Here is a 25,573-nt window from a genome sequence, read left to right on the forward strand (position 1 = left end):
AGCATCATACTCTCATTTCCAGTCTTCCCAAAGCAGAAAATTATATCTAATAATTTTGAATTTCATCAGTTTTCAGCATTGACATTGCCATAGAAAAGACCTTCATTTAGGATTAGTGATTCCCCACACATTGTTCAGTGCATGAACTTTTGTGAGTGAGTCAACTTTTGGGCCAATAAAATACCCATATTTTTCCAGCTGGCTTTAGTTTTGATTTTGTTTTCTGAGATTTTTTTTTTTAATTTTCTCATAGCTGTGAGTGGCACCAGAGAGTCTGGTAGCCAAGATGTTGCCTATGAGCTACTAACTATAATCTACTTTTTTCGAGGGAATGATGGTAAGAATGGTAATCCTAGGTCTAGCCCCTTTTCCTGATTCTGCCAATGTTCTGTTCTGTGCCTCTGTTTCCCTCTTCGTACTGTAAAGATAATATTTATTTTCCTCTTTTATACTAAGGGAATACAACTATTTGATCACAAAACAATTTAAAAAGAGTTGAGCTGTTACTCAAAACACTGAATCATTATTTGCAAAGAGTCAGTTTATGGCCTCTAAATTGTGGTCATATGTCCTGTCATCTGCAGCTGGACCAGCATAAAAACTGAATGCCCCAGCAGTTCACTGCTAGTGACATAATTGCTCTCTAGCCCTTTCCTCTCAGAATAATCAGAGTTAACTTGCACATGTTTAACAGGAGGATTTTTCTAACCTGGCTTGTTTAGAGAGAACCTGGCTAGGGAGCAGTTACACATGTAGTTACACTAGCAAATGGGTGGGGTAAAGTATTCTCCAGTGGTGGAGCAGAGGAGAACAGCTGGCAAAGTTACCTCTTCACTCAGCTCAGCTGGAACCAAACCAGGGCTGCAGACTTACATTTGAGCTCTTCTTTACAGCAAAAGTAACTTCACCCAAATCAACTGAGCCACTAATCACATCTCTCTGAGTAACAGGTGCAGAATCTGACCCAACACAGCTACTGTTGTTGACAGAATAATTTCTTGTCATGTAAAGACAGTTGTTGCATTGGCTGTTTCCAAACAGATAACCTACAGACTCACTAATACCTCCATGTCAAATACAATAACTTGGTTACTTGAGATACTTACGAGATAAACAGGCCTAGAAACTGAAGCACTCTTGATGCACATGGAGTAGACACAGTCCATAAAATTTCCCTGATGCAGTCCATAAAATTTCCCTATGCAGTAAGGTTATTTTGAGGATCACTTCTAAAGATGAGAGAACAACTCCTCCTCTAAAACATTAATCCTGTGAGCAACCTGATGAGACTGCTGACCAAACTGTCGCTCACTGACATTTCAGAGATAGGTATCTATTCACCAGAAGCTAGCTTTATTGCACAGAGGCCAGAGAAAGCTTGCCAGGTCTTAATGCCTTTCAGCCATTACTGGCAATGCTGTGACTGTGCCCAAATGTGAAAGGTGGTGTATCACATTACCTCCGTTGGCTTCACAGTTCCTTTGCTTCCTGTGCTCCATTAATGTATTCCCTGAATGAAGCAATAAATACTGCATTTTTCTCTGCCCACTGCTTTTTAATTTGCCATTTAGAAACATTATTAGTCAAAATGAGGGTATTACAAATAATCCCACCCACCTTGCAGCACTAATACACAACTAGAGACAGGCACTGGTTTTCTCTTGTTTCTCGAGTGGAGCAAAGAGTGAGGTGTTTCTCAAAAGTTACTGAGAAAAAAGTATTTTTTTGTGGGAAAAAGGGTTTAATTATGGATCTTGAACACAAAAGAAAATATCTGGCAATACTTAAATAATTGATTTTGAGTGGATACATATACCTTAACATATCTTTTTCTTTTTTTTCCTCAAAACCTCTTCCATTTAAGGAAAATGTTAAAGTAGTTTAACACTTCCCTTATGATTCAGGGGAAGTTCAGCACAGGTTGATGTCTCAGACCTTCCCAAGGCTTGAACTCCAATTTTGTACCAGCTTTACAAATCTTCTGTACTGCAGTTAATTGGTGAACACTGGAACTTGAACCAGGCTTAAGTATTCTGGAATCTGTCACAACCATTCCCTTTCCCTATTCTGGTACTTCTCTTAGTCCTTGCAGAAGAGATTTAAGAGTACAGAGTCTGTATGTTTCAAATAAGTTCTGTGTTTCTGAGCAAGTGTTCCCAAAGCTGCTAACCTTCCCTCTTCCCCCTCCCTCTGACTCCAAACAGTGTAATTTCATCAAGGTACAAGTTTAAAATATTATTTTTATTAGATTAGAGACAAACAAGCTATTTTACTGGTTTACACTTCTCTAACTATAGCATTATAGCAAATGTAAACCTTTTCCTAGGGATATATATTTGTGTATTTGATGTACAATGAGTATGTATGACTGTATAGTAAACTTACCAGCATTGACTGGACTAGGTTAAAACTTAGACGGGTTTGCACAGACAAGTTAAAAACAACTACAGACTGAGAGTCAGATGTTCCTGAATTCACTGCGTAACAGCCTACCAACAATCCCATAGCTCTGCGATATTCTGGAGGATTTCTTTTGGTACTTGATACTTTTGGTTCTTCTATAGGAGGCTCATGCCATTTCATCAGAAGCTTTTTGTGTGGAAAAGCTGAGTTTGAAAGCCTCAAACAATTCTGTGAAGAGTTCCAATTCTACCACGATGAGCTTCATGGAACAACACCTTTTGCTCAAAGGAGACATTACCTGTAGTTCTCATCTGTATGTACTTTTACTGTGCTAGTGTTACTACACATTTCAAGTTTCCCTGCATGCCCCTTTTCTCCTTTATATCGCATAATTGCAATAGACTTACTTTTTAAATAAGACTTTTTTATTATCATAGTTTTGATTAATTTTCCCAAGATTTATCTTAATATACATTTTACTAAGCAGTTCTGCCATATACTGAGCTTCCTAGCTTTAATACAAACAAAATGCATTTTTTGCCAGAGAGGTTGTGGAGTATCCATTCTTGGAGCTATTCAGAAGCCATCTCGACATGGTCTTGGGCAACCAGCTCTAGATGGCCCTGCTTGAGCACAGGTGTGGGGCAAGATGACCTCCCTTCCAACCGTGACCGGTCTGTGATTCTTTGAAATTAAAGAACTAAACTAACAGGCAGGCTTGACTACACCTACCATAGGTCTTCGTTCACCCACTAATACAATCCACAGCTGAATGCTAATCAAGTCAATATGTGGCAAGACTGTAACAGTTGCCCTTAACTTTCATTGATAACTGTTCTCTTTTAACTGACATAATATTTAATATAGAGTTGTTGAATGTAGTAATGGTAAAATTCATGCCTTGAGGGCTAAGTGTGACTGAGTTTTAGCCAGATAAAGTGAACTCTGACCTAATGGTGTATTACGGGCCTTTACACCAGTCAGATGCATAGGTCACAATCTCACTCTGTATAAACCTCTATGTAATTATATTACAAGCCATTCTTCCATATATTAAGATCATTTCAGATAATTAAAACAAAATCAATACGAGCCTGATTCTGACCTTTAAGGCAAGAAAACTACTGATTTCAGTCAGTCTTCTTGTCTGTAAGAGACACTGAATTACATACTACACTTGTAATATATTACGCCTATTAATCGCATTTAGTAAACAGCAATTTTCTAATGTTATATCTTAGAAAGGATGCATTTTTTTATGTGTATTCCTTTGCAAATCATATTTCTTCAGCTCTCTTGATCAGTAGCATTCAGAATCCAGGAATCTAAAATATTATGCAATATGCACATAATGCCATTACAGTACATATCTCTGTAGGTATCTATGATATGTCTATCTAAATTATATATCATACCTAATATGTATAGATACATATCCATACATATATCTCACACAAACATCTATAGATATCTACTCTGTAAATATCATGTATATATACTTACACATAAGTTTTAGACTTGTAATGGAAAAAATTGATTCTATTGTATTTGACATGTGTAACATTCAGCTTTTACAAAATAGGTGCCTGAGAGAATCCTAAAACAATTGAAGAGTTCCATTCTATATATATCCTAATAGGAATAACAGGATCTCATTATTAAAGTAATAGCTTTTTTATTACTCTTTCTCTAGGACTATTCCACAATTCAGAACACTTTTCTGCAAAAATCTGTGTATAGAGCATTTAAGAAAATATTTAAGAACATAGAATATGAAGGTTTCCATAGAATTATGTAAGGCTAATTTACTTCTCTCACACAAAAGACAGAAAATTTAAAACAAAATTAAAAATACAGTCAGAATTCTTCAGAGCAGTAATAAAGAGTCCCATATTTTCTGTATAGTGCCAAGCATGCTATCATTGCCTAAGAAAGTAAAGAAATAAATCAGAAACTAGAATTTTCAAAGTTTTTCAGGTATGTCCACTTCAATAACTGGATGACTTCTAGATGATGAAGAGCTCCCACAAAGTTAGTAGCAATTAGAATTCTGAAGCACGTAGCATTAGAGTCTCAATCAGAAATAGTCTTATAAAATAATTCACTTTGGAACCCAAAAGATAATTAAATTCTTCAGATAAGCAACCATACATACTCATGACCATACTCATAAAGCAAGTCTGTCCTTTTTTTTGTTTACTTATTTTATGTTTTGTTTACTTATCTTAACCAATCTGCATGTAACCTTTATTTAAAGCTACCTTTTTAAAATGGCCTCATAAACAGGATTTTCCAGTTTATACATTACACTGTAAGGATACTTCCCAACACAAGCATGCTCCTCCATTTTATCTACCCCTTATTAGATATCTTGCTAAAGAAGGAAAGAGAAGATGAAGGAGCTGCTGACTTGGATCTTAGTTCCTTAAATCAAACAGTAGCCCTTGAAAATTTGCCAGGTGCCTTTGATGACCAAATCAGGCTTGCAGCTAGCTAACCTCAGTATTTGCAGTATTTAAGGTATTTCCTACAATAAGCATAAGCAAGTACAAATAAATACTATGGTACGAAGGATTCTGCGTTTTTTTAGCTTAGGAAAAATTGAATATTTTATTTTATCAACACCATCATTAGTCTTCAACATGTCACACTAAATTTACTTCACATCCTTCTACCTCTTTGGGTGCACAGTCACTATGTCTGCACAAAAAAAATAAAAATAATCATTTAACTGGGTTTGGAAACATGCTTTGCTTTATTTCCTACCTGAAGGATGTAGCCTCGAACGTAGTCTCGAAGTGTCCAGCCTAAGCCATGTAGAATATGCAACACCTCCTCTTGCTTCAGTACACTGAAGAGTCGGTCAAGTAGTATCTTCAGTCTCACAGGCACAGCCTGAGTACCGTAGAGCATCAGGCTGCTGATGTCAAACACAACGTTGGACTGCACAATCTCCACTTGGGTTGGGTGGTAGAGGTGCTGAGTACTAAGCTTATCCAAGGCTGAAAGAAAAGGGGTTAAGTGTAAGAGAAGAGCTAAAAGAAGACAAGAAAGTAATCCCAAAGAATTATCTAAACACATTGAATTTGGTGGTTTGAGCTAGGAGGGCAACTAAGTACCATGAAGCTGCTCACTCCCCCCTTCCCCCCCAGCACTGGGAAGAACGATATAGAAAAGGCCCAGGAAACTGAGATAAAGACAGGGAGGGATGATCATTAAGGCATTAAGGCACATTAAGGCACAGGCAAAAACCAGACTTGTTAGGGGAAGAATAAAAGAACATAAATTTAATACAGACACTAGCAACAACACAATTTAACAGACAGAATATGAGAAGCATTACCACATCTTGAAAACACCTTCCCCCACCCCTCCCTTCTTCCTGAGCTCAGCTTTGCTCCCGATATCTCTACCTCCTCCTCCCTCCCAGAGGCGCAGGGGGCAGGGAATGGGGGGTGCAGTCAGTCCTGCCTCTTCTTCCACCTCAGGCAGGTGGGGGGAACTTCTAGCATTCCTCCCCTGTTCCAGCATGGTCCCACTCTCACAGGAGACAGTTCTCCACAAACCAGCTCCAACATGAGTCACTCCCACAGGCGTGTGGGTAACCCCCGTGTGTTGAAATCCTCCCAGCCCTGAACTACAACAGCGGGGGCTTCTTCCCATGGGGTCCTGGTCCTCTTTGGGTGCAGCCATGTGGGTCAGCGTGGGGCCCCCCACATACTGCAAATCAGCATCTGCTCCACTGGTGACCCCCACAGGTCATGCGGGGGGCAGCCCTGCCCTCTCACCATGGGATACAGGGGAATCTCTGCTCTGGCACCCCCCCACATTCTCCTCCTTTCTTCCACTGACTTCGGTGTTCACACAGATGTTCTCCTTACAACTTCTCCTCACAACTCCCACAACTCCTCCCAGGTTCCCCTTCTTAAATACGTTATCACAGAGGCGCAGCCACTGTCGCTAACTGGCTCGGCCTTGGCCAGAGGTGGGTCTAACTTGGAGCCGGGGGAGCTTCAGGAAGCTTCTCATAGGGGCCACTGCTGTAGCCCCCTCCCCTGCTACCAAAAAGAACCTGACACTCACTCAAACCAGGATACAGATGCACTTATTTCCAGAGAAATATCACATGGATGATTCCTAGAATCATAGAATCACAAAATGGTTTGGGTTGGAAGGGACCTCTGAATATCATCTATTCCAACTCCCCTGCAATTATCAGGGACATCTTCAACTAGATCAGGTTGCTCAAACCCCCTTCCAACCTGACCTTGAATGTTTCCAGAGCTGGAGCATCTACAACCTCTCTGGGCAACCTGCTCCAGTGTTTTACCACCTTCATTGTAAAAAATGTCTTCCTTCTATGTAGTCTGAATCTACCCTCTTTCAGTTTAAAAGCATTACCCCTTGTGTTATCGCTGCAGGCCCTGCTAAAAAGTCTGTCCTTGTCTTTCTTATAACCCTCCTTTAAAGTATTGAAAGGCAGCAATAACATGTCCCCAGAGCCTTCTCTTCTTCAGGCTGAACCACCCCAGCTCAGTCTTTCTTCATAGGGAGAGGTGTTCCAGCCCTTGGATCATTTTTGTGGCCCTCCTTTGGACCCACTCCAACGGGTCCATGTTAAAAATTAGTACCCCGATTTACCATAAATTCTATCATGAATTCACTGCTACTTGAGCTGGCTAGTTTGTTTTACCCTTCTGTGTGGATTTCATATTATTCACTGTGACGTGAATAATTTAGAGATGAGAGGAGGGGAGGTTTGCAGGATGAAGGTAATTCTTATCCTCTCGTGAAGTTAAATATGATGGAATTGCATATGACATCACACACTTTACTGAGTATCAATGTTTAAATTTAATTTTCTTTTCATTTTATGGACTATGTTGCAGCACCTAAGCTTCTCACTGCTTTTTTTAAACAAAACTTTCTGAGCATGTAAAATAATTTTATAGGGACTTCTTCTCCTGTACTTTGGTTTCTTCTTGGTTTATGGTCACTGGAGAGTTCATGTACTCTTGATAAATTGCTTTCTTACATCCAGAGCGCAAAGGCCCTTATCATTTACTCACTGGCTTCATTCAACACATTTACTCCAAGGAATACTTTGTCAAAGAGTTCTGGTTTCCTCATACTTCATTTCTTGCAACTGATTTGTCTGATCTTTCCTATTCTAGTGGTTAAGTCAACTTTGAATAAATAGCTTTAAATATTAATTTAACATTCAAAAAAGATAAGGAATTGGCAAGCCTAGGGACTGCAGTCCTGCGTCTCTCTGCAGGACATTTATACTGCAAAATGTGAAGAGTGGAATTTTTCTTCCAAAAGCTCTTCTTCCAAAGTACTTCAGCTATATAGGCTTCATGATATGGGACTGATTTATTTACAAAGTCTAATGAATGGGATTTGATTGAAGCTTAAACAGGTCAAATACTTTCTTACATTTTTTTTCCCCCTTTTATGTATGATATTTTTGTAACATGGTTATTTTGCTAATGCTGTAACAGATGTGTCATCAAAGTAATCAGCTAGAAAAGCCTAGAAAATTGATTTTGTTACTGTGTAGGCTGTGCTGTATGTGTGCTGTTATGTATATATGTGTACCTGGGGGGCAGAGAAACCATTTGGAAAGTGTAAAATAAAGTAAAATGTTAATAATTTTTTAAAAAAACTATTACTCTCAATAAGAATGTTGTAACTAATATTAGTATTAATAGCCGTAACACATTCTACCAAACTATGAAAATAATCTGGATCTGGATCACCTTGAGCTTTCCACCTTCAGTCTTACATAATGAGTATAGGGTCCAAAGAGGTTAACTGGCTTCTCCAAGTTTACACAAATTCAGACCAGAGTCAAGACCTGAATGAATATTTTATGAATATTCAATACTTTTTAATCACTGCACCATACTGTATTTCTAATATATCTTTTTATTTATTTTTGTTTCTCTTTACTTAACAGTAAACCCTATGCCTGCAGTGAGGGAAAGCAAGTTCTTCCAGCTAAAGAGACTTGGCTTGCTGAAGATTTTAAGGTCATGATTCTACTTTGGCCCAAGTGAGAATAACTGTAAGTTGTCTTTATCTAAAGACTATTGGGTGGATTATAAAACTAATAGCTAGAATGAGATTACAAAACTCTGTGGACATTTATTCGCTTCATATAATGCGACCACTCTGAGGATAATAACTTTGGAAAGGCCGAGATGGAATATAAGTGAAATAAGAAATAAAAAAGGTCCATTTAAATTACTAAGCACACTCTTTGATGAGCAGACAGAAATTTTCACAAGATATCCTGTACCATTCCATTTATCTGCAATATTTGTTTTCAAGCAACATTGTCTATAGACATCTGCTTCTCAAAACACACATACACACAAATAAGAGTTAGTCCAGTGTTGGATTAACATTCCAAGTGGCAGTGAAATTATCTCCAATTTTGATTTGTGACCATATTCTGCACATTGTGTAATAAACAAATAAGCAGTGAATTTTATCCTTTTGAAGTACAAGTCAGGATATGCACTGAAATGTGTAATTTACAACACAACAAAGCATATATTTTTGCATGGGTGTGTAAGAACATTTGCAAATGAAAGACAGACCTCATGTTACAGACCAAAAAAAAAAAAAAAGGAAAAAGTTGTACATGAAGAGAAAGGAAATGCACTTGCACCCATATGAGAAATAATAGTATGGTAAGCATCTGAAATTCTTTTGGATCATTGACTATTGAAACCCCTTGCACTTGGCAGGAGAATGAAACCTTTTACTATAATCTGTAGTTTAGAAAAATTATCTTGTTTCTTTAAAAGACATTGCTAAGGAAATAGTTGACAATGTATGATTTCGTAAGTGCTCAGGAGACTTCAAGATGAAACATGCTATATAAAAGAATGAGCTTTATCGTACCTGAAAAATGACATAAACAGATGTGTCCCTATTAAGGAGATATCAGTGACTAAACATCATAAACCACACATTAAAAGTCCCTTCCTGGTGCAACATGAAGTATTACATACTTCTTACACTTTCAGTGGGCTCAAAAGTTCACCCAGAAGAGTCTTAATATGTTTGTGACTTTTTGTTTGTAACCTGTACAATCTTTTCTGAAAACATGACTACAATGGGTTTAGCTAGGTGCTTAACTAAGATGGGTACCTTTTACAGGCCAATTCAATTCTTAGCTCAGTGTGAGTGGAAAGGTATTCACTGATAGAGTAAGAAGAGATCTAATGCATCTTAAAATCACACACTTGCTGAGTAATCAAAATTTTTGTGGAACAGTCTAAAAAGACCCTTGTGTTTTACTATAACATACAGCTGGGTAGTATTTACATGGTGAATTCTAAATTTCAAGTACTTGTTTCAGAAATTTTAACTATTAAAAAAGGAGGGCAGAAAAGGATGATGAAGAAGTAGAAGACATTAGAAAAGATTGCCTTCAACATCCGAAAATGACTACTTGGATAACTAATACAGGAATTAGAAACCCTTCAGCACCTAAACTCTGAAACTTATGCAACTTTGAAGTATCAAGTATGCATCATAATAATTTAGATAATTTAGAATATTTTAGTTGGAAGGGACCTACAACGATCATCTGACCCACTTCAGGGCTGACCAACAGTTAAAGCATATTATTAAGGGCATTGTCCAAAAGCTTCTTAAACACCGACAGGCTTGCTGCATTAACCAGCTCTCTAGGAAGCCTGTTGCAGTGTTTGACCAGCCTCCCAGTAAACACATGCTTCCTAATGTCAAGGCTGAACCTCCCCATGTTGGTTTATCCACTCTTTAACTTCTTGAATAGTAAACAAAATCCCCCATATTTTAGAGAGACTTTGCTCCGTATAATCTGAATCCTAAAGAGAACTTTGAACTTGATACAATGTCTTCACATTACAGCCTGCAGTATTCTTATTATGCAAAATTCCAGAAAAAAATTGGACTTATTTGTAATAGATCAATGAACAAACTTTTAGGTTTCATTTGTGTTGTGTTTTTTGGGTTTTTTTAAATGCAGTAAAATAGGGAGGGGAAATCCAGTTCACCATTTATATTTTACTGGAGTTTTGGGACCCTGTGTAATTCTGAGGAGATTAAGTACAAAAGATACATTAAAATGAGGCTCAAATACTTGTTCAGTTTATCAAAAAACAGAAAATATAATTTTATTCATCTATAATTCATCTATACTGTGACCAGTTTATAGGCTCAGCTATGCAAATTTACTCATTGATTTTAGACACCTTCCTTCCCAACGTGCATGTACAAGGTCAACCAAATTAAGTCATACTTCTGAGTGGATTCCATTTTTGTTAAGCAAAAGAAATACAAGTATGCAGTGATGAATTTTGTACTTTAGAGGTCTCATATTGTTTTTTGAATAGCTACAATAAAAACATGACATTTGCCTTTACTGAATATAAAATAATTTTAAATATCCTAGTTTTAATGCAGTTGGAGTTGTAAATACACATACCTCTTGCTAATTTCCTGATCCTAGAAAAATATTTAGGTATCCTAGAAAGGTATGAGAAGGTCTAGTGAAACCCTTTCTCTCAGCTGATTTGCCTGGCTCTGCATCTCAGACCACAGAGAAGAGTCAGTAGGTCGCAATGTACAGGTCATTATGGATCTCATCCCATTTCAGTTTTAAATTTGGGCTCTGCAACAGTCCCACTCTAGATTTTCTTGCATGCTCTCTAGCCAGTTCTCTAATTTACCAAAGAGAGATAAAGTTGGAGTGCATACACACATACGCATGACAATACAGAATTTTATAAACATCATCATCTTTCCAGATTACTAGATTTGTTCAAGGGTCAACAGGAAAATGAAAAAGAAATTTTATGTAGTCTGTGTTCAGACAATAACAGGGAGCTTTCCAGACATTATTTTAATCTAAGTAACTGGGCCACTGCAGCAAGAGAAACTGAAATTGGCAGACAGACTAAATATACAATACCAACATAAAATATTCCATGATACTGTTGCAAAAACAGCATGTTGAATACAGTAAAACAGATACAGTATTATTAATGGCAATGTGGAGCACTGTAGTTTGCTCGATTTTAGTGGTGAACATGAACAGCTTCACATTTTCAGAGTTGAAGATTTTCTTCTTTTCCATCAACCACAGAAAAAGAAGTAACAATTCTTTCAAGAACAGAAGTTAGCTTAGGAATTACTAAAATGCTGTAGGGAAAGGCAAACTATTGCAGTCATAAGAGGTTGTCTAAGCTAGCATCCCTCAGGATGCAGATTTAATACCACCTGCAACACGGTGTAATGTGGTGCATTTTGTAGGTGGAAAAAATTGCTCCTCAAAAATATCATGCTTAGAAAGTGACTAAGGACAAGAAAGCTTTCCAGTGTCTATTGAATGGCTCAAATATTTTCATGAAGTATGAAATTATCCCATTCACACCTGGCACAAGTGCAGAGAGCATGGGACATTAACATTTATATGGGTAGGTGAACATCCTGAATCAGTCTGGGTGTAAATTCCAGCTACAACATGGCATCCTTTGGCGATCTCCATTTCACTTCTGTCTTCATCCCTTTCACAGTTTAATCCAGATAGAAGAGAAATGTTCACTAAGACACTGGATTTCATAAGATCACGGAAGGAGAGTAAGTAAAGCATATTCTGATTCACAGGCCAAACCAACTTTTCCTTCTGCCATTTACTGTATTTAAAAGCTAATAATAGAAACCATTTGCCAAATGCATTTAGTCTCTGACAGAGGGACACATATGTGATCTTCTAATTTACAGCTTGCATGTACAGATGTTCACACTTAGTAAAAGGATTCTTAATAGCATTTTAAAATTAAACATGTGTTGATAATAGGTGTTTCAAACCCAAACAACACAGCAACTAAACTGATGTCTTCATGCCTCACCATGCCTCATGCTCTAAACAACATTTTTATAACAGATCAAAAAAAACCCCCAGCACTTCAGTTGCATGAACACAAAATAAATGTTATTAAAAAAAGTCTGAATGAAAACTTTCATTAATTTTTCTGTCTATGATCTGATTCCAAGTTGAAACATTTAGATTGCTACTAGGTTTATGTAGCCGAAAGCAGAACCACAGTTTGTTCACAGACGTTGCTTGCTGTCTGCAATTTTTTTTATCCCTTTGCAAAACTTTGAACCCCATCCAGCTTTGACACACTGCCTCTTCAGTTAATAACTATCAAGTTTCCCCTTGTCTCCTGTCTACTTTTCTTTGAGGCAATTGCGCACTCAGCACCCCGAGATAATAACACACATCTATAAGATAAAAGCAATGGCATTAATGTAATTGTCTGCCTTTCTCTCTTTAGCCTAATCTTTTTTTTCCTTCAGTTTTGACTGCCTCTGTGACACCTGTTTTTGTCTCCTCTGATCCTACAACAGGTTTTCCGCTGACAAGGTTTTTGCCTGACAGAGATTCTGCCAGACAAGAACATAATAAAATATGAAGAACTGCTTGTCAGAGTTTCTGCCAATGCTCACATGAAATAGGGGAAAAAAAAATCCCAACTTTTTTTTTAAAGGGGCCCTGTGCTGGTTGCTTTTGGCCTGTCAGGAAAAGAGCCTCCCTGGCCAATTCCTGCAAGCCAAACAGGTGTTTTCTTTTATGTTTTTTTTCTATACAAAAAACTTTTTCTTCGATAGTGGAAAACATGATTACAGAGAAAAAAAAAGGAAAAGAACAAAAAACCCCCCCAAAATGCTTTCTCCTAAAAATGAAGGTTAGACCTAACTTTGCGTAGTGGTACCTCAGTAGCATGTTTTTAATTCAGAATTGACCCCTTAAATAAAGAAAGTGGTAGGCTTTTTCTCCCTCCTCCTTGTCGATAGCTAATTTGTTCAAAGGAACAAGCTATAAAGGACCTTCATTCCAGGTTCTCAGGAAAACATCTGGGCTACCAGACACTTTCTGCATGGGAATACTGCATGAATGAAGACACCTGACTATGGGGACCACAGTAGGGAGATGAGACAGAACCTCTTCTGTCTGTGGGATTTGGACCTTACAGTCCTCTCCATCAGTGTGTGCGTTTGTGCCTATGTGAAGGGGGACTTCAGAACTCACAATTACCCTGATGGAGAAACACATGTAGATTAATCATGTGAGGTCCCACCACACAGCTGCTTTTGTGTGTTTTGCTATCATCTGTCCCCTCTGCTTAGAGACAGCAACTATTGATCAGTCCATGGTGTCACAGCCCTGAGTGCACCAACTGTCCTTCACTGCACTGACCAGCCTCTCCGATCTCCAGCCTGAAGACCCCTACTAAAGCTCAGGCCTGGACCTTCATTCCCTATCTCAGGTACATTGTAGGTGCTGGTCTGTTGTCCTGTCTTCTAGATGACCCTGAGACCCAAATTACAGCCTGGTCTTCAGCCGTGTCTCTGGCCCCACCTTCTTTTGTTACTGACTGGATCCCGTGGATGGACCCTTGACCTGATTTATTCCCTTTCCATGCCTGAAGTTGTCAGCAGACCAGTTACCAGCACCTGGTTCTGTCTACCCTGATCAGACTTCAAGGAATTGTGCCCACGGTGCAGGCACAGCCAGTGCTGCAGTTGCCCTTGATGCCTGGCTTAGACCTCTTTGCTGGGCATCTCCACTTTTTTTGCTGCTCCTTGACACATGGATTGACAGTGTCACTGTTGAAACCTACAATTTGTAATGGAAGCCACTAAATTATCTCTATTACCTTGACTAGTTATTAATCTTCAGTCTTTTGTATCTCTTGTCTCCAAAGCCAAATGCCTCCTTCCAATCAGCCATTAACACCTTCTTAAAAATATTCTCTCCCTTAATAATGATGAGATAGGAGTTAATATGTATCTTAAATGGTCCTAATGCCATCTGGTTGACATACTGTGACTACAGTGAGACAGAAGCACATTTCAAGTCCTGGATTGTGGTCTGGATTTGGAGGATTTCCATCTTAATCTAAATGCACCTCAAATTCCATTAACTGTGATTCACAGATTCACAGAAAGTCTATGTTGGAAGGGATTTCTGCAGATTGTCTAGGGCAGCCTTCTATTGAAAGCAGGACCTCAGATTATGTTATCTCTGGCCCTGTGAAGCTGAGTCTCTGATATTTACAGTGGGGAAAATTCCACCACTTCTCCAGGCAACCTATGGCATATTCTATGCAGCCTTGAAAACTGTAATGAAAATGCAGCAGGCCCTGCCCACCTGTTAACATCATTCTGTTTGGATGGAGTGCTGTGTTGTAGAGGCATTTCACAAAGGCAAGCTAAGACCATGGTGGTATTTCAGTCTAGGAGGTAACTGATTCAAGCCTATGAAATGCCCTCCCACATGTGCTAAACCACCTCAGTTTTCCCAGGAAAAGCTGCTGTCCTAATATTCAGACCCTGGAAAGAATGGTTCAGACACCTAGTTCTACCATTCATAAGCATCAGTCTTTCCCACCCCAACCCATGTACTGTGACCATTTCACAAAGCTCCTGTTAAATATACTTCAGAAAAATTGGCTGTAATCAATTAGAATATAATTAGGGGAGTCTTTGAGACTCATGCTATACATTTCTTGTATTATCTTTTCTATTTCTAAAATCCAGATGGAAATGGGATAATAAAGTAACACTATTGTCTGCTAAATTAATCTGGGGCAAGTTTCCTCATAATGCTACAGCTCAAATCAAAATTCTTCCTAGTATGTAAAAAAAATTAAAATATGTTTTTTCCATTGAATTTAACATTTGCAAAACAGAAAGCTCAGGTAAAGTTACCCATGGTATTATCATCACTTTGTAACATCTGAAAGCAGTATGAATTTTTTATTCTTGCAGTCAAATCCCATTTTAACCTTATGAAGCTATATGGGATGGAGTGGTAGGGTTTGTTTCATTTAGAGCTCTTTCAATTCGTGTTCTGCTTAACCTAGTGAACTCTAGTTAATTAAGATGTTCCTATAAACAATTAAGCTTCTTGTAGGATCGTTAAGAAGATATAAAAATTTATGTTGTAATAAAATGATAAAGTGGTTAGCACATCACAGCAATTCATGTGCAGCAGCATAGGTGTTAAAAGAGGCAAGTAAGCAGGTAATGTCACCTAAACATCTTGGAGAACTGTGGATGCGTGTTGCAGAAGTCCACTGCTGGTGCCCCATAAATCCATTGGTGATTTGCACTCTCAGGTACCACAGAATTTATTCTGCTCATCTGACAATCAAGCAGTGAGCACCACTCTTTTGCTCCTATCTGTAACTATGCCATGTAGTGAACTTCCTATCACCACCCTTAAGGGGGCAAGATCAAGGGTTTCACTGACTACCTGTCCAAAAATCAGCCTCTACTATGTCTGGAAAGAGGAATTCCAAGTGGGAATTAAAAAATCATTTGGTTTATTGCCTTTGCTCCATCTTGCACATAGCAAGTCTATTTTTTCCTTACTGCATTCTCTCCTTAAGAAGAGAGGGTAAGACATCAAGTCCAAGATACCTCCTAGTGTTTTATCCTATGGTATTGTGTGTACTAAACGGGATGAAGCCTTCTCTGTAAAAGATAAATTCAGTAATGATGGGCACCAAATAACAGTATCTTGGCACTTTTGAAATACCTTTAGTCTAAACCTCTCTGGGCACTTTACAGCTAGGCAAGGGAGATCATAGCTATAAAAGTGGCCTTATATATATCTCAGAGTTGTCAATGGGTATCTGATGGTATTAATACCAGTTCTGTGGGAGTACAAAGTGTGATTAGTAAATCAAAAGTTTTTCAGACAATAAAACATTATTGATGAGATAGGGCTTCACTTTTGAGATGTGAATATAGGACAACCCAGCAGAAAAGGGCACTATGCTTTAGAATGGGTCATGATCTGTTTAGGGATTACTAGGCACTGGAGCAGCTCTTAGTTGACTGCTTAATGTCTGGACAGGGGTAATCTCACTTGATCACATCCAAGAGACACTGGCATATTAAAACTCAGTGCTGTGAGCCAGTAAAATTGGGGAGAGGAAGAAAGACCTAATCTTCCCAATTGTGTTAAAATGTCCTGGATGTGTCAGGGAAAAAGAGAAAAAAGAATTTATTCTGAATGGACCCCCAGGGAAATCCAAGGAGGTGTGAGTGTGAACATATGTAAGTTAGAGCCTGTGGTTTACCCCCATGGAAAACCTTACTTGACACCTGAGGATGTCAAATTTGCACGAGGACTAAACTTTTGACCATATGGTTATGTAAGTATCAGCTGAATACAACGATGGAAAAGGAAGGCTTTCTGTTCGATCTTGGGGCAACTAAGCATTATTTCCTTTCTGTCACTTGTGTCTTATAAACCTTTGAAACAATATTATTTGTCTTGGATGCCCTAGTACTTGGATATTCTCATTTGCTTTTACCTTAGTTTGACTTGCATTCAACGGTGATCTCAGAGTACCCCAAAGCAAACACTACATCCTACCAGTGTGCAGGCTTTAAAACCAGATACTAGGTCAGAGTACCCACAAGATAAAAGAGTGCATCTTCTCCATGCTGCATTGGCCGCTTTGGGAATCACTGCTGAAGGGAGGCAAAAAGACATGGCATTGGCAGAAGGGGGGCCTTAAAATAGTGTTTACCAGTAATGAATGTTAATCAGGTAAAGTTCCTGGAAGCAACTGAGTAATGAAAAATACACCTCAGCCTTCAGGGTCAAAGGGATGTTAACAGATGGATTGAAATTATTTTGTCAGTGAAAGCCAAGAAGACCCAGGCTAGATCTAAAATAGTTTTACTTTTAAAGTCATGAAGAACTAGCCTTTGTTATCAATGAATTGTAGATAATTTCTTGGCTAAAAAATCTCTATGTAACAACAAAAAAAAAAAGGAAATCTATGATGTTCTCAAGTAATTTTAAACCACTTTAAAGAATTAAATAAACTGAATAGAACAAAACAAGTATGTTCAGTACACTAAAATTGTCGTTATTTTTTATATCCTATGGAACAACAGAAAAATAACCCAATTATTTTACAAGTAAACTATAACAATAGGATTACATTCCTCCTTTCCTTTTTTAGTATTTATTCTCTACTATCTCCATTTTGAAGTAAAGAACAACATGGCAATTCTGCCAGCTTTTAGGGACGCTCTTAAGATCTGTGACGTGGTTTGGTGTGGTTTGGTTTTGTTAGAGATGATTGACTTTGCAAATCTGGATTTCTTTCACTTAACAGATTTGGACTGAGGCAAATATAGGACCCCTGCTGATTTTTATTTCAGCGTAGCACTCCTCTTCCTTCCTACCTGATTCCCATGCAGCTCACATTTAAAAACTTCTTCCTGAACCAAGTCCTTTCAGCAACTTCAGGCTAAGGGAGAAATGCGATTTCCAAAATTTCACGGCATTCTTCTTCTATTTATTTATTTACACTTGTTCTCCTTTCTTTTGTTCTCACTTCATGTTTCTTACTACTTGATCATTTCATGAACTACCATATAGAAATTCAGAATTCTCAACCATTCTGAATGAAGAAGTCACAGTCATGTCATGCATCTGACTTTATGACATTCTCCATTTTCTAGTGGAGGTTGTTGTTTTCATTGTTAGTCTCATTTACAGCAAGATAGTACATGCATTATATAAATACTGGCAGCAGAAAACTTCCTTCACAAGGTGAAAGTGTAACCCACACAGCAAGTCTCTGAACATGAGTTTTCACTGGATGGCTGCTTTAGAACTGAAAAAGAGTAACAAATTTGCCCTATGTGCCAAAATCTACTAGTTAATGTTTTCATTAAAACCAAAAGGAACTTAATCTCAAAGTTACTAGAGAAAAGACCTGTCCAAGTCTTGGACTGGAGATGGGGCCATATGTGGCCTCATCATACCTCAGAGAGGTACTAAAGCCTACTTGAACAAATTCACAGGATACTTCATTTCTTAGGGTAGATTGAACAGCATGAAATTCAACTAGTCCAAGAATGCACAGTATACCAAAAACACCTGAAAAACATGCTGCTGCTGTCTGAGTTTTACCAGTTTGAGGGCAAGACAGAGAACTACTATTTCTAATGTTCTCACTCTCTTTGAAACAAGGTGACAATGATTTCAGACAAACTTAATAGTATTACTATACTGTGTTTTTTTAAATCACTGTTAAGTCTGAGATACTGAAACTAAAATAAATAGAATGAATGTCATAAATAATAGCTTTATTCCACTATGACATATGTCACCCTGACACACCTTTTTAGATAAAATGGTTATGAGAGAAGGTAGACTGTATTTCCCTTTGATACTGCATTGGCCCTTTTAAGCTGTTGGACTAGGTATAGTAAGAGTATTTCTGCTAGCAGTACAGTAGTTGTTATTCTGACATCAATGACTAGCATACAAGGAAAAATTCAAAGTCAATGAAATCAACATCTTTTTACTGCAGACTTGCTTAATTTCTTTCCTTATAGGCTAAGATACCTCTGCTAGAAGTGGGTGGCAAATAAAATGGTGTTTTTTCATTATTTCCAATAAAGTTTGAGTAAGTGATTTTGTGCTAATGCCAGTAAAATGTCATGACTATCTTCATAGTATAGTATGTTACTTTTAATACAACAAAAATAGCAGGAAAAGAAACCAATTCCAGCACTCAAGAAAGTCTTAATATTTTGTAGTCATCTTACTCCTACATTATTTAAACGCCACAAAATAGAAATTGCCTGTGTTAAAATAAATTCTTCTTTAAAAAAACGACTATTAAGATTTTAATGAGATTTTATTTTTCACCATATGGACTATACAAAGTATCTTAACCATTAAAAAAAAAGAAGGAAGAACATCTAACTGTTACCTGTTTGCCTGCTTAAGACCTAGGAAATGGCTTATCCAATTTAAACCAGTTATTTTTTGTTTTAGAAAATAAATCACCACCCAAGCTAACAATATGAAAACCAGGCTTCAGCTGAAAACAAATTAAAACAGTCCAGTTATCCAAATCCCTTAAAATATCCAGACATTCACACCAACAATAACCCATTTTCTATTATGCACAGCTGTACCACAGAAAGCTGCTATGCTCTACACAGCTTTTGGCTTTAGCCTTAAAAACACTGATGGTAGGATTACCACTGTAGCACAGGGGTGCAGGGTCAAAACTCGATAAACTGAACTTTTGCCAACAGAAACATTTATCTTGCCACAGAAGAACTTCTCTGATGAATCTGTTCATATATTGACAATCCTACTGTTAGCAACTCCAGACAGGAGAGATTGAACTTGTAGGAAACCTCTCCTTTCAAGACATGCACAGCTCATTTTAAGTAAGCGAGGAAAAATGTAAGAAAGACAATGGAAGCAGGAAAAAAGAAAACAGTCCAGCAGTAGGAAACAGGCCAGCAGTTGCTAAGTGCAGTAATACTGTGGTGGCCGTATGCCCTTTCCTCCTCACACCAAGAATTCCAACATTTTAAATGGCAGTTATTAACATGAATTAACTCTGCACAGATTAGTCAAGTACAGCATGAGAAGACTGCAGTTCTAAGCTGGTTTTGATCTGTTCATTTAATTCTGATTCTAAGTTACCAGAACTGAATAAGCACCGTAATTCCTGTTGGAAACACCTATTCTTTGATAATTACATTCAGTAAAGCACTACATTATGTGTCAGAGACCTGTGTTGAAATTCATTAATAAAAATCAGAAGGAAACCCTTTAATTAAAACATCAGGAAATACTATTTGCATTCAAGGAACAACTTCGGAAAGTACCATGCTAACGGTTTCAAGAAAATCACTTCCGAACTACAACGTGATTCGGTTATTTTGAAATCCAGATGCTACAGTGCAATGCATTGATCAGTCTCCTGAATGCTGCCCTCAAAATCCTGGAAAACAGCTAAGATCAAGAATTAAAGCAGATGTATCATAGTTTCCAGGAAGTAATTTATAAGCCTGTGCTTTGAGTATGTATATGAAACATATATCTGACTTGTCTCACTCTGCCATAAAATGTAAATACTCCAGACAAATGTACACAAAGTGCACTAAAAAAAGTAAATCAGAGCATTCTTCACTCGGTGTAGTAGTAAAACAAACACTTTCTAATAACATATAGCTGTATTAAGTTTTCTATTTGGAATGTTAAGCACTCAGGTACAGGAGCAGGTGGTATATCCCTAATTATCACATTCACCTTTCAACTTTCTGGATTTTTAAACCAGGGACATTTCTATTACACACACTGTGGTAATCTTGGATTACTGTCATATATTCTGATTTTGAATTCAGCCACCTCACAGGGAAGAATTTATCAGGAAAATCTGATCACACTCTTCTAAGATATGCTGGTTAAAAAGAAAATGCGGGATGTCCATATGCCAGAATCTAAGTGCTAGACTCCTAATTTCTATTACTCAAAAGGAGGACACCCTGGAAAATAGCTAGACAAGTCTTCCCTATCTGTGGATCGGCAAAACCTCAGATGATGATTTTACACAAAGCCTGAAGCATGCCTGAACTGTACAAATTTTGCAAGGTTTAGCAATCCTTCCAAGAAATGTGAGTCCAGTTATACTGTGACTAAAGATATCTTTCTGGGAATTAAGAGGAGCGAAAATAAGCTGTGTCCCTAGAGAATCTAGTATATAATAAATCTGCAACCAGCTACCAGATTGGTGGTGTTAGGGTATTTCTAGGCAGGCTGTATATACTATTATGCAGTGACACAGGACTGCATGGTACCTGCATTCCTGCCTTCCTTTCCATGTATGTGAATGTTTTAAAAACTTCTCTGGCAGTCTACGCTGTTGAATTTGTTGAGCATTCACACTTGCCATATGTCAGCATACTCAGGCACAGATACACACAGACATGAAATAAATAAATAGAGATCAAGTGCATCTTTAGAGGGAAGTACTAAGCTTCCACCTGAGGTGTCATCAAAATAAAATTTATAAAATATAATCCACTGAATGTCTGGCAGAAGTGTGGAATGAAGACCATGCTTGCCAATAGCCTAGACCATAAGAAGAAATCTCCAACACTAATTCTTTCTCTTTTTTCCCTCCCCCCCCCCCCCCGCCCCTTTTTTTTTTTTTCATTAAACCATTTTAGGTATCCTCCTTATTTGCCATCTACTTGTGTATACAGGTCTTTCTCATGCATGGTTTAATCAAGACTGTCAAGGAAAACAAACCCACCAAACACACAAAATAGTAAAGGATAAATAAAATGGAAGGTCTCTAAGTGTATTTTGATGCCTGTACGTAGGATCTGTGCATTCTAATCCACCCTTTCTTTCTTTAGCTATTTAAACATGGGAAGAGAGGTTCAACTCACAGATCATATATGCACACTTTTGTTGATCCGTATAGGATACACTAATTTCATTCTGACATCCAAGCTCTGAAAGTTTGACATTGGTATGTTTGAATTTCCACTGGGCTCAGTGACTTATTGGCTGATGCTTCCCTGCAATGCAAACTCTACTGTGCAACCATACTATAAACTTCTTGCCTTTCTGCTAAGCCCTGCTGGAACTACATTATTTCCTGGAGGGTAGAATATTCTTTTGAGCTGTACATGAGCTGTTGAAGTCCAGTGGCACTTGAAACTATTGCCAGAATAACAGACTCACTTTTTCATCCTAGAAATTGCTGTAAAAAAATCCTGTGCATGCATACACATGCACAAACCCAGATTGCATGCACATGCATGTACAGACAAACATATCACTACAGCACTGAGTATTTAAAGATACTGGGAAGGATGCATAGAATAGAGGTGACAAGCCCAAACAGACATTTCTTACCGTGTGCCACCCAGCCATGTTTACACTGATCACAGGTTCTCAGGTTAATCTTCCCTGGTTGAAAACATTCACATGTGCAATTCACCAGTGTACAGCGGATGGCCTGGAAAAAGAAACAGAAAACACATATTAATGTCTTTCTTTCTTCTTGTACAAATTTGTTGTGAAGGCTAGAATGGTATTTGTACAGAAAAAAAAGAGCCTTCCAACATTCAAAGCATTGCTCATTCTTTTAAGTAAAGATTAATTTTCTTTCAAAAACATACATCAGTATCCCTGAGCAATGACAACCAAAATACTTATTCAATAATAACATAGTCTGTTTTCCCATGGAGATGAATACATTCCTAAAGTCTTTAGAAGAATTGCTCTATTTCCTTTAGGGAAAAAAAGTGGTAGGATGAAGATTCTGTAGGTGTTCCACAAATTTCCTGGTTTTCATCAACTGCCTGAAGGAAAATATTACTAGTGATGTCTTAACATAGCAGCATATCAGCTTGATTAAAACCAAAAGTAAAATGAGGAAACAAAAACATACAAGAAGGAAAACTACAGATCTCATTCCCATTCCCCCATGGTATATACAGGTTATTCTCAAGTTTTCTTTTTGAGGTTCACATAAGATATAACTCTGCTACAGAAAGGAGTCATGGACTCGATGTATTTCCAAAAGAAGATAAAATTATCGAGGAACAAGAATAGGACTGGTTCATAAAACATCCTGTAACTTTCCTTTGCACCTATTACTTTCTCCAGTATCTAGGCATAGCCCTTTACCTCTTAGCACTTCCTGTTTGTCAAACATCTATCTCTCTGTTTTGCAAAAGATGAAACTATTTCAAAGCAATGATGCTAAAACTCAAGTCCCATGAAAAGATCTAAAATTTGCTTAAATAATGCACCTTATTAATATCTCATCTCCCTTTTAAAAATTATTTTAATAAATACACAGGCTTACTTTGACAGGGGCTAGTTACATCCACAGAAAAGTGAATACAAATTGAGTGAGACTCTTTTTAATGTGTAACAGACATATGTTTTTAAATAGTGTAGAAGATGACCTGTGCACTTCAAACTGCTACTAATAAATTTATGGCATGCATTTAGATGTAAGTTGCATGGAGATTTCTGAGACAAAGAGGCTTATTCTGATCATTCACAGATTAACAATCTACTGTAACTACCAGAGTTGCCAGGAAAAGATATCTCTATAGATTTAGATGCAATCAATGATTACTTGGGGGCTAAGGTGGGGGAAGGGTGATTGGTACCTATGGCCACGTAGATACTGAAGTATTATGAAGGCTCTTGCCTTTTCCAAACAATTAATGTCTCCCTCACCCCCACCCCCCCTTCCATACCAAAAAAATCACCTTAACTATACTGACTTAAAGAAAATTATATTCAACTTTAGCTTGACTAAGCTAAACTCCTTGGTTGCTGACAATGAAAAAGGTTCAGTTATTTTAAATGTTTTATCTCTACTTATTTATCTGCATCAGATGGCAATTTAAAGTCATACTTCATGGATCCACTTAAAATCTGTATTTCTCTGACAAATATCTGGTACAAAAGTCCCTTCCTCCTATCCTATCTGCTCTTTTACTATCTTTTACTCTCAAAAACCTAGTAAGGAAAAAAAATACCCTGCTCTATTATGCCTGACACTTCAAGGCCTCAGTCCCAATGTCACCTGTCCAATTACTCATTAGCTAGGTTATAAAACACTGCTGTATGTATGCGTGATTAAAAGAATTAGTAATATGAAATATAAGGGTACCAAAGAAGTGCTGACTGTGCAAGAATAATATATGTGTTTGTGGGTTATGAGAAAAAAATTCTCCTGAAAGGTCTTGTTTCATGTTCAATAGTTTATTGACTCAGTAATATATCAGGTCTCCACTGGTCAGTAACGGTGTTCTTTCTCTAATATGTTCATTAATTAATGAACTCAGTAATTAATTGTACTGCAAGAAGAAGGGCTTACAAAATAGTATTCTTATTTTATCATAAAAGTTTTTCTCTCATTCACCACCTTTTCTAAATCCCTGCACCAATGTGACAGACATTTGTTGTATTTGATGTTATTTTTTCTTCATGCGTCATTTACAGTATGTGTAACAGGGTAATATAGTGTATATATACATACTAGATGAAACTGTGTCATTTGGTAGAGTTGTTTTATTAAGGCTCATCAGCATTTCCATTACAACCCTAACTATTTTTGGCCTAGAGGTTAACAGGTTGCCTGTAAAAATTGGATTCAGCTTGAACTTGAAATACAATGTTCCAGCCTAAGAGTGAGTTTTATTACATACATTCAAAAATGATCCATATAGGCATTATAAATTATAAGATGGGGAAAAAAAGTTTAGAGGTTTCACGTTTCTTTTCCTCTTCCCTGAGTTAAAGAGAGTCTTGATGGTGTAAAGTGTTGAAGGAGATTAACTAATTAGTAAGATTTCTATGTTTTATACATAAAAAAATTCATGCAAACATTTCAGAAACATGAAAATGCCAGCTTGTTCTTCAAATAACTAAATCTGAAAGGTCTGCAAAAAGAGCTACACATTTTTCTAGGGTAATATGGATTGGCATGAGAAACTCCAGAGATAACTAGTATGGCCAAAACGTTCAGATTGGCCTTACTTGGCCACTTTTTCTGTAAAGGGTGTGTTGATGCCACGTTGTAATCTGGTTTCAGTAGTTTCCCATCCCATCACTGAGAATCCCATACATACTTCTGAGTGATAAGGATAACACCTCAAGCTGCAAGATGCTCATTTTTGACTAGAAAACCTCATATTCTAGTTCACGTTCTGGCATGATCTTGTGCAAATTACTTTGATGCCTACATTCCCTAAACAATAACCAGACACAATGATAGTAAGTGTTGTTGTCAGGGTAAATACAACATAAATTTTGAGGCATTCTATAGTGATGGAGGCTATTGAAAATCTTCAGTAGAATTTAGTCTTTATTTCAAAGATTCATTTTTCACTTTACTCAGTTAATCCAGAATCATTGTAACTACCTCAGATCACTACAATGTCCATCATTAAACCTGTGTAACTTGGCAGAGAGAAGATTCAAGATGCCAGGAATAGTGGGTGTTCCTACACACACAGATGGAACATTAACATCATTAACACAAAAGAAAGCATTGTCTTTAAAGACCTTCACAATGCAACCAACATATGTACAGAACCTTGCAAGGATATGCATCTGAATTATTAACAGTATCTTTCTACTGGTTTTCAATAGCATTTAAGTTAGGTGTACAAGTTACTGACAGTTTGTGCAACAGGCTCAGGAATGACCCAGAACAGCAGCAGGAGAAGAATAGATTCATCTAAGAATCCAAAGCTTTAATGCAGCCCCTCCATTCCC

At 37.5% G+C, this 25,573-nt stretch overlaps 1 protein-coding gene across 2 annotated transcripts in view; it reads right to left on the minus strand.

Annotated features, from left to right (window-relative positions):
• BNC2 (basonuclin zinc finger protein 2) overlaps positions 1 to 25,573 on the minus strand; it is a 233,101-nt gene that overhangs the window by 91,416 nt on the left and 116,112 nt on the right. For both annotated transcript variants that reach the window (XM_074812594.1, XM_074812595.1), the window contains 2 exons: positions 22,184 to 22,286; positions 5,170 to 5,405 (listed from right to left, as the gene is read on the minus strand). In XM_074812594.1, the coding sequence (XP_074668695.1) occupies positions 5,170 to 5,405; positions 22,184 to 22,286 (339 nt within the window). The remainder of the gene's footprint in view (positions 1 to 5,169; positions 5,406 to 22,183; positions 22,287 to 25,573) is intronic.

Source organism: Strix aluco, chromosome Z (assembly GCF_031877795.1).
Source record: "Strix aluco isolate bStrAlu1 chromosome Z, bStrAlu1.hap1, whole genome shotgun sequence".
NCBI lineage: Eukaryota > Metazoa > Chordata > Aves > Strigiformes > Strigidae > Strix > Strix aluco.